General features: G+C 36.4%; 1 protein-coding gene across 1 annotated transcript; it reads left to right on the forward strand.

Annotated features, from left to right (window-relative positions):
- The first annotated feature begins 378 nt into the window (after nucleotides 1-378).
- LOC125866005 (uncharacterized) lies at nucleotides 379-15,343 on the forward strand. The gene is made up of 17 exons (XM_049546281.1): nucleotides 379-466; nucleotides 900-1,068; nucleotides 2,323-2,421; nucleotides 3,150-3,241; nucleotides 3,529-3,629; nucleotides 4,319-4,409; nucleotides 7,694-7,752; nucleotides 7,918-8,038; nucleotides 8,111-8,179; nucleotides 9,857-9,909; nucleotides 9,991-10,099; nucleotides 11,275-11,445; nucleotides 11,519-11,677; nucleotides 11,765-11,857; nucleotides 13,846-14,028; nucleotides 14,388-14,581; nucleotides 14,785-15,343. The coding sequence occupies exons 2-17, from the start codon at nucleotides 936-938 to the stop codon at nucleotides 15,167-15,169; spliced, it is 2,112 nt and encodes a 703-aa protein (XP_049402238.1). The 5' UTR covers nucleotides 379-466; nucleotides 900-935; the 3' UTR covers nucleotides 15,170-15,343.
- Nucleotides 15,344-15,984: the final 641 nt, after the last annotated feature.

Below are 15,984 nucleotides of genomic sequence, written 5' to 3' on the forward strand. Positions count from 1 at the left end.
AATCTTTTCCGCAAAATATTTTCTACTCGCCAATCAAACATGAGAAAATAAGTCAAAAATCTACTTATTTTCCATGGAAAATATTTTCCTTCATACCAAACACCCCTAAATATGCATACTTAAATAATACGAGAACTAAAACTAAAATTATATAATAATACAAGGACCGAAATTGTTAATTTCCCAATATTTAATCGACTAAAACTGCTTTGTTTGATTGAATAAATAAAAATAAAAGTACCAAAATTGCTGAAAGTATATTTAATTTAAAGGACTAATTTAGACCTACCCAAACATAAAGGATATTTTTGTCATTCTTCCTACTAATTTATTTTCTCCTAAAACCCTCCCCACTCTTCTTCCTTTCTTTCCCAAAACCCTGTCCAAATTGGAACTAGCCGCTTCTAACAAAATTTCACCGTGCAGCTGCCGGCTGCCACCACCGACAGCCATCCGGCGATACTCCGTAAGTTCTTGGCAGCCTAGGTTTCTACTGTAACATTAGTATTCTCTTTAACTTTTTCAATTCATATTTCAATGAACTACTACTTTGTTCATTCTCAAAAAAATTAGTTAGAAGTTTGAAAACGTTGTCTTTTCAATTTTTTTTGTAAAAGGAGGTTTTTTGAAGCTAAATTGATATTTATTAGGTGAAAATAGTGAAATTAGCACTCGTTTATAAATTTATTCACTTGTTTAGAATCCCAGCTTAGCAACTGTCTAACATGCTAATATATATGTTCTTATTTTGATTCGTGTTGTAATAGCTGGATGTTTTGATAGCAATCCTTGTTTTTGTTTTTAGTGAGTAAATATCATTTTTGTGAAAAAATTAAATGTCTTTGATGTTCCTCTTGAGTATCTCATCACTGTCTCTGACATGGATTCATTATATCTAGAAAAAGGGCATTCCTCTGTCTGCCAATTGAATTACAATGGCGTACCAAGGGGGAAACTTGAAGTCCACTGCCATAAATGGAGTGAAGATGTATACTGTTGCTGGCCAACACCGTTCTGTGGCTACATGGCTTGCTCCCAAGAAACTCAGAGCTCTTCGTAAAGATCCAGGTATGCATTAGCCTCCTGCTTTCGCTTATTTTCATTCTTTTGGAAAAACATTTGGTGAATTATTGCAGCATTGTTATGTCTGGAAAAGAAAGTTTCAATCTTTGAAGCAAAAATTTGGAATTGTACCTAAGACAGTTTTTCAATTGGGCAGTAATTTATATGAATGTGTTTTTGGATACCTTGTCTTTATATCACATGGTCTTCTGTGATGATTGATTCTTCAGCTTTTTGGTTCCTTGTTTTTTTTTTGAACGATATGCTAATGTAGATTTAGTTTGATGTTATTATTTGGTAAAATCATGTTATATCAGTATGTTCAAAAATGTATATATTCCAGTTTTTGTAGTAAAAAATACACTATACACTACAGATACAACCTTACCCCCAACCTTGTGAAGAGTGGTTGTTTCCGATAGACTCTTGGCTCAAGGAAAGCATATCAAGATCAAGTATAGTAAGGAAATACAGCCGTGAAGAAGAAAAACAAACATAGAAATAACAAAATCAAAGAATTAGATAGTAGGGGAGTAATAAACAATACTGCTAACGTGAATTAGACAACACTTGACTATCTACTAACCTTCTACCCTAATCCTCAACCTCCATAACCTTCTATCTAGGGTCATATCCTCAGTAAGCTACAATTGAGCCATGTCCTATCTAATCACCTCTCCTAATACTTTTTCGGCCACCTCTACCTCTCCTTATGCCAATTATAGCAGATCTCTTACACCTCCTCACTGGGGTATCTGAGCATCTCCTCTTCACAACCTGAATCATCTCAACCTCACCTCTCTCATCTTGTCCACCACAGAGGCCACTCCCACATTGTCTTGAATATCTTCGTTCCTAATCTTATCTCTCAGTAAGCCCACACATCCATTTCAAAATCCTCATTTCCGCTACTTGCAACTTCTGGACTTGCGGGTTCTTGACTGGCCAATACTCCACTCCATATAAGTTATAACAGAGCTGGTGGTCTGACAACCACTTTATAAAGCTCACCTTTGAAGTCTTGGTGACACATTCTTATCACACAACACACCGATACAATGTGTAACAATTTGTTTGTTGTTGAACATCTCTAAGGAGTTCCTCTATATGAATGGACGGGATGGGTAAAATCCAATTGCATAGCTTGTGTAGTTCGGGCCAGCTATATGAATCCTAGATCCATGTTGCCATTTATACATAATTGGTATTGTAGGATATTATGGTTATATTATGAAAGATATTTTCTCTCTATTTTGGCAGGTTATATGCAAAGAGTGGATCTGATTCAAGATTTGAGATTTGAAACTGCAACAACAAGAATTAAAGTGACTCCTGATGGGGAGTATCTCATTGCATCAGGTGATTTTCTGCAGTTTGAGACATACTTATTTCTTTTGTATCATCAATTGATATACTGGACAACTTTTGTTTCCTTGAAATATTATGCTTTTGTTGAATGATCTCTCCTGGGTTATTGAAAAGTAACTACTTCTAAGTTATAGAAAAGCTTCACTATGCACTGCTGCTATTGAATGTGATATTCATGCATATTTATCCTTCTGTGTTGTATAAATGCAGTTATTTCTATGTAAACTGACTATTGTGTTTAGATGTAGAACAGGTATATTATAAATATATTGGTTCATTTTATTGGTTGTTGAAGCATTGAAATTAATCTTATTTCCTGTGTTGGTTGAGACTTATTCATGTTTAACCTGAACAAATAGCTTTCTTATATAAAATATCACACACGGGGAAGTAAACAATTACTGTTGTGCAATTGTTTACCCCTCTGTTAATCTGAGACATGTATTAGATGAGTACAACAGCAACAGCTATGCCTCGACCTCAAGATAGGGTCAACTATATAAATCACCAGTTCATCACTGTTAATGTCGCCCCATTTAGGCCCATCTTATTCAATAATTTTGGTTCTTTCACCAGTTTTTCCCTATGTTTTCTGCTGGCATACAAATCTATAACAAACTAAAAGGCCCCTTGTGAACATGTATTAGGTGAGTAGATTCTTTCAGATGCCCGGTATTTTCTATATTTTGTATCAGTTGACGACAATATTAATTTTTCAGGTATTTACCCACCACAAGTTAAAGTGTATGAGCTGCGGGAGCTGTCGTTGAAGTTTGAAAGGCATTTGGTGTCAGAGATTGTTAACTTTCAAGTACTGACTGCTTCCCCGCTCTCTCTTTTCTGCACACTTGCTACTACACTCAAAATAACAAAATTGTTTTTTATTTGTAGTACTTTTTATGAACAATGCTTATGCTCTTTTGGGGGGTTTTTCTGATTTTTTTGTGCTTCAGTAGTAAATGTTTATGCTTGTTCCCTGTTTTGGTTTTTCCTTTTTAGAGGCCAGAAACATGGAAACAAGTTCTGTTGTGTATTTCTTCTCTAATTAGTGTGGGAAATCTACACTGATGTATATTTCATGTTTGATATCTTTTGTAGGTCTTGGGTGATGACTACTCAAAAATGGCATTTCTCTGTGCTGATCGTTCTGTTTGCCTCCATGCAAAATATGGAAGTCACTATAAATTGCGGATTCCAAGGTCATACTTACATTTGTTTTCTCCTTATGTTCTGATCCATATGCTGCCTGCGATTTACTGTACTGATGAAATGCAAAATTTAGAAAACACTGTATGTTAATTATTAAGAGTATCAACAAAACATTGAGCTGTCAGAAGGACTGTTTGTTTCCTCTAGCACTTACACTTGCACAATTGAAACAGGTTGAGTTAAGAACTCAATGTGTCACTACTATCAAGCTTGTGGAACCCTCTAGTGTTCTAGATAATGCTATTCAACAGCTAAACCTGTCCCACTTGAAATCTTAGATTCCACTGGACCGAATCAGAGAATAAATATCATCTATGAATGTATCTGTAATAATTCTCCAAAGAAAGAAGGTCTTCAGTGATATAAAGCCATAATAAATTGCGTCTCTTTCAGAGAAATTCAGTTAATCCTGAAGCTCCTCGTTTATACTGCTAGGTTCTAGAAGAAAGTTTATTCCCAGTGTTATTATCACTAGAAATTTTCTTGCTAATCAAAACAGAAAAATGTTTACTCACGCTGGTGATATAGCAGAGTCCCAACTCTTCTAGTGCATCCCAGTAGGCATTTCATGGCCCTTTCCTTTCTGTTTCTGAAACTCGCTGTTGCTTATTTTCTGTATGAACTATATCATCTGTAAATGCCAGCTTAAGATCACTCATATGCTCTCCTGTTTATTTAGGATGGGAAGGGATATTATATATGATAGCTGGTCTTGTGATTTGCTTTGTGCTGCCTCATCACCAGATCTCTACAGAATAAACTTAGAGCAGGTTTTTCTCTTGCCTCTTGCTTTCTTCAATGTATAGATGGTTTTGCTTAGTTCACCTTAGTTTAAGTATTTGAGCCATTCATGTATTTCAATGAGTTAATAGGGAAGTGGCAAATTTTTCATCAAAATTACTAAATTTTTTTGGTTATCAAAAAAATTACTAAATTTTCTCAAAATGGTTAACTGAACTTGTAATGGCATCTGTTTCTCTACAACAGACATGGGTAATATGTGCAACCTATATTGAAGTTAGACTTCTGCTTTGTGTGTGTCAATGAATAAAAATTTTTGTTCCTATTTCCAACTTCTTGCTATTGGTAGATGGCATCATGCTTGGGTTGTTTTTTAATGTATAATTGTGTAGATGTTAACTTTGTTGATTGTCACTATTGATCTTTTTTGGTCCTAATTGAAGGAAAAAAACTAATTGAATAAAATTTTAGCAAAATTTCAGATGATAATCGGTGTTGTCAAAAACGCGCTTAAAGTCCTGAAGCGAGATGCAAAACATGTTCAGTGCTTCGCTCGCTTAATGTGTGCTCCCATGTCTTCATCAAGGCTCTAAGTCATACTTTTTCTTGCTAACGAGCCCTTCCTGTTGAGGCTGTTCTAAACAATTGATATTTCACTTTATCGTAATTTTATTTTTCAATCTCTCTGGTCATATATTTGTTATTCATGCTTATTATTAGTGTTGGACTGAACATGCATGTTTGTATTTTTTTCTCCATCTGCGCGTTTTTTCATTGAAGCTCACACTTTATTTGTGCTTTGTACTTAAAGCCCAACGGACCTTAGATTTTTTTTCCCAGTGCTTTTCACTTTTAATAACACAGACGATAATCAGGAAACATAGTTTATGGTGAAAACTGAGACATGTGAGGTAAAAAAGCCTTTGTAGGACAGAAAATAAGAAGAAAGATTTGTTATGTGGATAATTCAACTAAGACATTTCTGTAAAGGCTCTTCTGAATGAGCTTTTAGTTATGCAATGTTAAGTTTAGCAGAGTCATTGTAAGGGTCTATCTTCCATTATGACTTCCAAGTTCCAATAGATTGTAGGCTTCGAGATGAAATTTCATTTTCATATAACAAATTCGATTGTTGCCACTGGTGATGGTTTCTTGGATATTCAAAGCGAATCGTTGCATCCATACGTTAAGGTTAAAAATAAGTATGGGCTAAGATTAATTCAAAACAGCTCTTTGAAGGCAAAATAAAAACCGTACATTGCCTTAAACTGGATGCATTTCATTGATTGCTTCTTGGTGCAAACTAGTTTTTGTACCAGATATAGATGATATTTCATTGCTGGGGTAGCATTGAGGTTATAGTGGAATATTCTGTGTTGGTTCGGTCGTTCGGAATATCTTGAGTGTGCCAGGCACCATGAAGGAGTTAATGTTTAGTTGGGAGGGAATCACACGGCCTGGAATGTTGCTTAACCCGCACATTTGCGGGTTGTTTGAAGAGAAGAAATAGGAGGCTTTTGTAAGTGTGGAGGTGAATTTCTACAATTGAGTAGTAGTCTCTTATCCCTTGTTTCTTCCTGGTTCAACTATGAAGTTCAGAAAACCATATCTTTTTTGCAGGTTTTCTATTTTTTTAATGCTTGTATACATGCGTGTTGTTTTGTGCCCAAACATTTTAATAAAAATATTTACTTCATCAAAAAACACTAAACAAGTCACCTCACAAATGTGGCCCCTATTCCTTAGTCTGACTGAAACCAAGTGGACAGTGCCGGAGCACACAACAGATCTTCACAATTGTTGGATTAGGAGAGGAGGCAACAATAGTCTCAGAAGAAATGGTGGAGAATCATCCCACCCTGTATATGGTAGACAAGATGGAAAGAAAGATACAATAGATGTTTTGAAGATAGTGTAGTCCTATTCATAAGATCAAATGGAATTGTAGTATAACCTTTTATTTTTGGTGTAAGAAAAAGTAGAGGAAGATGAACAGTTAGATCTGCTAGGATCAGTGTAATTGATTAGTCTTTGTTGAATAATCCACTACTTTTTGGAGGTCTCCAGCACATCCTTAATGCTGTGGAGTACATTGCCATTTTCAAAAAAGAAAAACACTGCACAACTATTTTTCTTGCTAACCAACAACACCAGATGCGATACTCAACAACACCTCCTAAATTGTGTAAAAAATATTTAATTGTTCAAGTCCTCATGTTTTAATTTCTGTTGTGAATGTACCACATCCATTTATGGTTTTGCCAAAATTCTGATGAACAAACACACACATAGACGTATGTATCTGGAAAGTTGTTAAAGGTCTTCCGCTACCTATACATTTTTTGTGGTATCTAGTGTTCAGGTGATTTGGATTGGGCTCTTAGATACCAATATGTTGTTGATCCAAAAGTTAGGGTAGGCCAAGAAAGAAAAAAGGGGAAAGGCTTAGTATGTTTTGTATCAGCAACTAATAGGGATGGATGAGAAGAGAACGACAAGTCAATGTAATCTAGCTACTTGGTGCAATCTTGTTGATATGTATGATGAGGAAACACTGGTAGACTTTATTGAATTTTTGCAAAATTGAGCTCCATGAAACATTCAACAGTTGTAAATGAAGTTGGAATATCAGAGATGCCTACACTAGTTGGAGCTCTATGGAAGTTAGAAAATCCATCAGGAAAATCTGGATCATGACCCCAGCTTGTATTTTTTGGGTTATTTGGAATGAAAGAAACAGGAGATTTTTCGATGGAGTTTTAACTCCAATTTGTAAGCTTAAGACTAGTTGTTTGGTTAACCTTTTTAGCTGGGCCAACTTATCCCCTGTAAATAACTTAGATCACTACCTGGATTTTGTCAGCTCCTTAGCGCTATAAGTTTTTTGTTCTTACTGAGCTGATAGATCTCCCCCCCTCCCCCCCCTTTTGTATCTTTGCGTGTACTGGATGCCTTAATGAAATCTCACTTACTTCATAAGGTGTTGGAGTAATTTGAATAAAGCTTTATTATGTTATGCAAAAAAAGAAGAGGGGAAGAAAGAGTGGTTATACGTATTGAGATTCACCTAGATTTCCTTGGCATTAACTCCACATGTAAATGGAGTTTCAGGGTGTTATTATTATCTGCTACATTTTTAGAAGGCAAATGAAAATGAAGACCAGTTATGTGCAGAGTCCTAACTTCTATGGCCTAAAGTTGGCTGTTGAATTTTTGTTGTCCTAAAAGGTTGGAAATTATTCAAGGCTTTCCCCTTTATAGCGTTGATGTTTTGCTTGTATGGTTTACTGAGGCTGTCATATTCAACTAACAGGGACGCTTTCTTTCCTCACTGAGCACGCAATCCCCAGCACTCAATGTGGTTTCACGGAGGTTAGAAGCTGATTTTACTTTGCTTACCTTACTGGCGTTTTATAATCCATTTCCCCTTTTTGTTTTTAAAAAAAGACCATCTTTTTGGCTTTTTTTAGCTTTGTTAAGCCTTCAGTCTGGCTGTTTCTTCTGTAATCTTTTGGTGTCTTTTCTTCTGCACTTTAGCAAGGTCCATGGACTAGTTGCTTGTGGAGGGGAGGATGGTGTGCTCGAATGCTTTGACATGAGAGCAAGATCTTCAGTTGGTAGGATAAATGCTGTTGCACCTGCTGGGGATGGGGACCAGGTAGTTTTCTGCTTTAGTAGTTGGATAAACATTATTTTTCCAGTGATTGCTAACGATATGGATAAATTACAGGAGGTTACTGCAATAGAGTTCGAGGGAGATGGAGGTTACCTCATGGCTGTTGGAAGTAGTGATGGAAAGGTATAATGGAAGGAAATACAGCTAAGAGAATTTGACAAACTTTGTGATGATTATAGTGAATGTTGCGTCTCATGTTTTGGTTGGAAAAATCATTTTTGATTGTCATTTTGGGAGTTTGGTCTTTTTTTTGTTATTTTGTTATTTTGGTTGACACTATATAGAAACTCGTGAGAACTGTTGCTCCCATCCCATGGGAAATTCTTTCTGATTCTGTATGACTCATGCTCCAGTCTCCACCTTTTTAGAGATGGGAAATAGGAACATGAACTATGTGGGCATGCTATCTAGAACACTGTTGATGAGGGTTAAGTTGCCACCCGTGGGCAGGTATTGAATCTGCCATGATGCAAGTCTCTTCTCAAACCTCTCTATGAATCCATTCCAAATTTCACAGTTCTTGAATTTCGCCCCCAATGAAAGACCTAAATAGGTTGTAGGAAGTGAACCAATAGTGCATCCCATAATACTAGATAGCTCTTCTAGGTCAGGCACATGGGGCCCTGATAGAGCCTCAAAAAGTAACAGAGTCAGGTTCCAGTAGAGCACTTGTGATATGTCTGCCTCAGAAAAAATTAAGGTATCATCAACATGCAACATGTGTGAGACATTGACTGTGATCCCAGTCTTTGAGCCGACACTTGAAACCCTCGATCCAGTCCATTTGCCTAGCCTTTTCAGGCATTTTACTAAGACCTTCCATGGCTAAATTAAATAGAAATGGTGAAAGTGAATCACCCTGTCTGATCCCTTTCTGTGGGGAGAAGAATCCCACAGGCCCTCGTTTAACAATCACTGAATACTCTACTGCTGTGATACAAAACTTGGTCCACTTTATCCATCTATCCCCAAACCCCATCTTCCTTAGGATAGATTATAGATGATGTTGCCAGTTTTAAAAAAAAGGATAGATAATAGATAAGACCAATTGAGCTGATCAAAAACCTGTCTTTATCCAGTTTTCACATGATACCCCAGGCTCACCACTTTTGGACCTCCAATCTAGGACCTCATTGGCAATAATGCTGCATTAGTAATTGTCCGATGCTTGATGAAGGCATTCTGGCGAAGACTGTTTTCCAAATTAACAACTTCAACCTTTATTCTAAAAGCTTGGCTAGGAATTAGGATCTTGTGCAGTGTACCCATGAGACGTATAGGTCTAAAGTCTCGAAGCTCAACAACCCCCTTCCTTTCGGGAATCAGTGCAATGGAGAAGACATTGCAAGATTTGACCATGTAACACTGCTGGTGGAAATGGTTGATGGCTCCCATTACCTCTGGTTTAATGAAGTCCCATGACTTCGGAAAGAATGCCATAGTAAGTCCATCAAGGCTAGGTGCTTTGTTTGGTGCACATGACTGAATTACATGTACCTCTTCTTCCTCAAATACATTCTCTAGCAGCTCACTCTCCTCTTGATATACTGGCAACATCATCAACGTTAGCATTGTGTCTCTGACTCATTCTCAGTGTAGAGGTTCTGATAAAAAATCAGAATCTCTTCTTGCAACGGTTTTATTTTTACTGTATATAATGTTGGTCTCAAAATGATTTTAAATGGTGAACCATTGTAAATGAGGATTTATATAGCCGACCCTAACTTGTCCGGAATTGAGGCATAATAAATTTTGTGTCTTCTGTGATCAAGATGCTTCACTGTATGTTATAATGCGCAGGTTCTGATTTATGATTTGCGTTCTTCTCAACCTATGCGGATAAAGGATCATATGTAGGTTACTTAGGCCAACTTTACCATTTTAAGTGATTCTTGTTCTTTATTTCTTATTTGCATTGTGACAATGTTATATAGGTATGGGAGCCCAATACTGAACATTAAGTGGCATAAAACACTCAACACTGAACGAACAAAGTTAATAACTGCTGACAGCCACATTGTTAGGGTTTGGGACCCCGAGACGGTATGCAAGTCTTTGAACCTCTTTAATGATACTTGTCATTTTTTTTTTGAAACAGGATACTTGTCATTTTGATTAGTATTTTGCTATTTGAGACGAGATTATTATGTTTATTGTATTTATATTTTGAACAAGAGTGCAGTACTCGCTATACTTTGACCTTTGTTTTTTCTGCTGTGTTTTACTGTGTGTGAAGTTATTAATGAATTGATTCAGCGAAGGAATCAAGAGTTTATATTCAGTCGCAAGGGTGTCTTGCAGATAAAGGAAAAAAAGGAAAAAGAAGGAAAGTGTAAAAAGAAAGAATGAGAACGGGAAGGATTTGACAAAGGCTTAAATTCTTTTGAAGAAAAATGTTGTTATCTAATTTGGCTTATTCATCATTATCTGTTGTTCTAATCTGCAAAATCTGTCAAACTTCAAGTTTCCCTTTAATGGTTCTACTTATATTGTGAAGACATTGTTCTCTTGACGTGATTTTGTTCTTCTTGAGGCCAAATAACTTTCCTTTGATGCACTAGAAGTTTGAGTGGTCTTTACTCTTTAGAGGTCATATTTCTTTAGATTTAAGCTATGAATTGGGTTGATATGATTTTTGGACGGATTAGTGACCTTGGGAGTCGGGATTGTTTAAGTGCTATGTAACTTGAGAAGACGCTGATAATACAACATACAACATACTCAGTGTAATCCCACAAATGGGGTCTGGGGAGGGGAGAGTGTACGCAAACCTTACCCCTACCTCAGGAAGGTAGAGTGTTTCTGAAAATAGAATAAGATACTGATAATAGAACCTTTATGCTGGGAAAATAGTGAAACAATAGATGAAGGAAGGTATAACATTAGAGCTCTTAGGTGTATCATCACAATCAAAAGAATGTTATGCTTAATATATATTATGGTGGTTTTTGGAGAAACAACAGGTTTACATCATGACAAGGACACAAAGTATGTTGAATAACAACCTTTGCACCATGAAGTCTAGGTTATCTTCTTTTGTGCCCCTTTTGACCTGCCACAGGAAATCATATAATTAATATTTGTAGTTATCTGCATTAGTCTGATAATAATGTTCACATAGGAGGTGGTGGAGAACTAAATAGACATCACCCAGAATAGTTGCTTACATTTCTGAATTTTAATCTAAGTTTCACTTTTGGTCCTGGAAACTGTTACAGGGAGAAGGCATGACAAGCATTGAACCGACAGGTGGGAGAATCAACGATTTGTGTGCATTCACTGGCAGTGGATTGATGTTGTTGGCTCTTGACTCTAGTCAAATACCTTCATATTTCATACCTTCTCTGGGACCTGCGCCCAAGTGGTGTTCTTACCTTGAAAACCTGACGGTGTGATTGTGCTCCTTGTTTTGTACCTTCTCATGCCAAAGAAAATGGTGATCCTAATTTGATGTATTTGCAGGAAGAGCTTGAGGAGCAACCCCAAACAACTATTTATGATGATTATAAATTTCTGACAAAGGAAGATCTGGAAAAGTTGAATTTGACCAATTTGATTGGAACCAATCTTCTAAGAGCTTATATGCATGGTTACTTCATCGATTATCGGCTGTATAAAAAGGTGACAATCAGAATAATTTTGTTTATTAACTTTATAAGATTGGCCTTGTGATTGAACTTATGTGCATGCTGTGCTTTGCTTTTCCAGGCACACGCAGCGTCAAATCCGTTTGCTTATGATGAGTATATAGAGCAGCGGAAGAAGGAAAAATTCGAAAAAGAGCGTGATAGTCGTATCACGGTTAGTTCCATAATGTGTGGGATATACTTTTTTGCAAGTGCACATGTACCATATCTTTTTCTATTCACTACTTTTTGCACTAGCATCAAGTGAAACACATTCATTTGTCCCTCCATTTCAATTTATTATTTGGCCTTGGGTGTTTTCCTTCTGAAGATTTTCCAGTAATAACAACAGCTTACAACGAATGTATAAGAATACTGTTTCATGTTACTTGTCCCAGCAGTTAGACATTAAAAGCCAAAATTTATGCTTGTGCCTGCACATGCATATAATGGTGGTCTAGTGACACTGCATCTATAACCTGTTTGATATTCCTTGCCAGTCAATAATTTTTATAGTGCGGGCCATGCACTTGTTGGAGGTTATTGAAAACTGAACAGTCTCCTTTTTCAACTATGGTCTGATTGTCTCCGAAGCTGAAGATTTATATCAATATACGTTTGTCATTTAACTTGCATGTAAGAGAAAACACTATAATAGGAAGCAGCGCAGTGTGTTTGTTTATCATTAGTTTGGTAAAAGGGATTTTCAGTTTCTATACAATAGAAACCAAGTTTGCCTTATTACTCATAGTTCAGCTCGGTTTTGAGTTGAAATGATATGATTTACTCATGAGGAGATGTAGCTTTCACAGCCGGTGCAAGGCCCACTTGCTTAAGCATATAGCTGAAAACCTGGTACCAGTTGTTGGTGGGAGGTGACAGGTATCCCGTGAATTACCTAATTCAACTAAATGTTGGACTAATTTTGAAAACTCTGCCGAGTAAAATAGACTTTCACTAGTTGACCAGGAAACCCTGAGAAAGAAAAGGTAAGGTAAGGTAATCTGACTCAACTTCCTCTTAAGTTTTTAAAGATTATACCCAATTTGAGTTTTGTTTCCTTGAGGATGGCTGGCTCTGGGATTGGGTTATAGCTCAGTTAGTGAACTTGGTGGAAGGTTCAATTCCCAACGTGTGTTCTCCATCCCTTCCCTTCATAATTTATTTAAAGAACAAAAAAAGACAGGAAAAGATGGCTGAATCTGAGAGCTAACAATAAATATAAAGGAATGAGTTGATGCAGAAACTGACACAGGAAGAGAGACGAGAGAACAAGTCACTGCTAGGATGTGATAGGTCTTGTGGTCGAAGACGGCATGAGCCATAACAGCTGCCGGGGCTGGGTGAGGTTGGGGATTGGGAGGATTCAGTATAGACGGGAAGAAAAGAGAAGCCAACTTCTATGTTCTGATGGGCTTCATGAGTTTTTACTTTAAATAAGAGATATTAAGAGCATTTTCCCCATAAAATAGAAGAAAAAAAGAAACAAAAGTTTTGTGGCAGCTGGATTTGGGACGAGACTAATATTCAGGACTTGTGGATCACCTGTTAGGTGTCTCTGTAATTTAGCAAACTAAATTTTAAATGTTTTTTTGCTTGTATTGGCGGAAATTCTCCTAATGGGAACTAAGGCAGGTACAAGTCCTAAGGACTTGGTCACACTCACCAGCCATCTGTGTAAGCAACACAAGTTAAGTGCAGGTTTGGACTAAGGATTCTTTTGTGTGGTGCTGTGGGATTTTTTTGTGCTCTAGTAATGATCTTTGAAATTGCCACGATAATTCATGTCAATCAACTGGCATCAGATAAATAATACCATATGCCAGAGAATTGTAAGTTTTTCTCTTGAAGTTAGTGTCAGCAGAAGATTAGAAAGACTGTCCTTTGTGCTTCATATTGTTCAAAGATTCAAAATCAGATGGCTGTTACATGTCTGCCAATAAGGCACTACAAGTATATCAGTAGTCGTTTCTGCTCATGGTTCTTGTTGTGAAATTTACTTTTATGTTTTCACTGCAATCAAAGTTGTGGGTTTCTTGAACTGAATGAAAAGGGTTAGACAGGTTTCTTACTTAACCAGAACTCCACATGTATATCTCATTTAAAAGAGAATTTCTACTTTTTTAAAGAATATCTATCTTTACATTCTGTATCACTTTGCAGATTAAGAGGAGGCTTCCCAAAGTTAATCGCACTCTGGTTGAACAACTTCTTGAGAATGAGGAAGCTGAGAATGTGAAGGAGGATGTTGATGACGTTGATGCGAAGAAGACATCAAAGAAGAAGAAAGGACTGACCATGGACGTTCTTGAAGATGAACGTTTCAAACGCATCATTGAAAATAAGGTATACATATTATTTACTAAGATTCACTTACCTGATGTTTAATAACCAGTACAGATTATCATCAGAATAGTTTGGCTGAAAAATAATTACATTGCTTGAACTAATAATCTGGTAGAATGATGAGCTAGCTTTCTTCTATTTTGGTAAGTATATTGATGAAGCATTTTCCACAAGAAGACTATGTTACCTGAATTTATCCGAAGTACTCTTTAGAAGTACCTGATAAATTTTTTTTTAAGCAATTGTTTTTATATTTGCATACTCTTCTACCAAAAAAAAAATTTACGTTCTTTAAAAAGAAAGTTTCTGCCAGATCCCAACATCCTTCAACTTTTTGATGTATTTTGGTTTTCCTACAGGACTTTGAAATTGAAGAAGATTCTCATGAGTATCGGGCATTGCACCCTATGCCTTCCTTAAAACGACCATCTTTAGTGGAAGAACATTTTGAGCCTGTGATGGAAGGTGAGGAGGCTAGTAATTCTGATGCACAATCATCAGAAGATGAACAAGTAAATGACAAAAATTCTAGAAAGAAGGCCAGAGTTCCGAGGTAAGAAATCAACGAATGCCCTCCTAATTCATACCGCGTTTAGACTAATTTATTATGCACCATGCTACAAGTGATGAAGTTCAAGTAGTAACAGTTGGCTCATGATAACGGGGATGTTTAACTTCTTACATAGACAAGTTTTTGCATGGGTTTATACAAATTGTGAATATAGCTGTATGTCTCACTATCCTTTAAAATTTCAGAATGTATGAAGTCAAGGATGATAGGCATGCAGAAGCATTCTCAAACCATCTTTCACTTGCAAAAGAGGATGCTCTTTCACTAGGTGAAAGGGTTGCAGGATTGTCAAATGGCAGAGCTTCCCATGATATGAACAATATTAAGGTTGGTCCCGGAGGTTCGAGAGAAGTTTCATTTTTTTCCAGGAGCTCAGCCAAGTATGTGGAAGATGATGGAGAGAAGGAAACACGAACCGAAAAAAGAAGAGGGGTCCAGTCATTAAAACTGAAGCCTGAGAGATCAGGTTTTCAGGGGTCGGGTTCTCGAGGCCGGGGGAGAGGAGGAAGAGGTCGTGGAATGGGCAGAGGAAGAGGCACAGGAAGAGGTAGAGGAAGAGGGAGAGGATAATTTTTTCATACAGTATTAACAAATTTTGTGTCAAAGGGATGCTATTTCTTTTTCCTTGATGGTGTATTTTTATAAGTAACTAGTTTCTTGACACGTGTATTGCTCCTGTAGTGATTGTACAATATAAATCGATCATCAAACATTAAATCAAAAAGTTCATCAAAATTGTTTGCATGTAGTGCTCCTGTAGTGATTGTACAATATAAATTGCGTCTTGTAAGTGTTACTTTTTTGACAAGGAATCAACTCAAATATACTTTTTTTGTTCCAAAGTAGGTTACTTTAGTAAAATAATTTTATTTCAAAATAAGAGTCTATCTTAAGAAATTTATTAAAGTAGATTTCCCCCATTTTTGTATTATAGACCAAGTATCTATTTTCTTTCTGTATACGTTTCTCTTTCTAGTATAGATTATGATCATTTTTTAGTATTCTATTTATTGCGTCACAACAATTAGAAATTTAGAATCTACATCTTTAGATCAAAGTAGGGTCTAGTTGTTGGAATAATAGTATCTATAGCTATTTACGTCCTTACTATTAGTAAAATTGGTGAATTAAGTGTTTTTGCTGTCAGTAAAATTGGTGTATTAAGTGAAGGTACAGAAAGAGGAATTCAAAACTTTGATAAACAAAAACCTACATAGCAATTTCAATGCTACGCCTTGAACAACTTGGACACTCGGCCTTCTCTCATAAATAATTTATTACGACTGTAAAACCAAGTTAGTCATAATCCATATTTCATTATTGGATTGATACTATCAATTCATTTCAACTATAAGAAAAAGAAATTTACTCCTTCTCCCTCTGTT

This window comes from Solanum stenotomum, chromosome 5 (assembly GCF_019186545.1).
Source record: "Solanum stenotomum isolate F172 chromosome 5, ASM1918654v1, whole genome shotgun sequence".
Classification (NCBI taxonomy): Eukaryota; Viridiplantae; Streptophyta; class Magnoliopsida; order Solanales; family Solanaceae; genus Solanum; species Solanum stenotomum.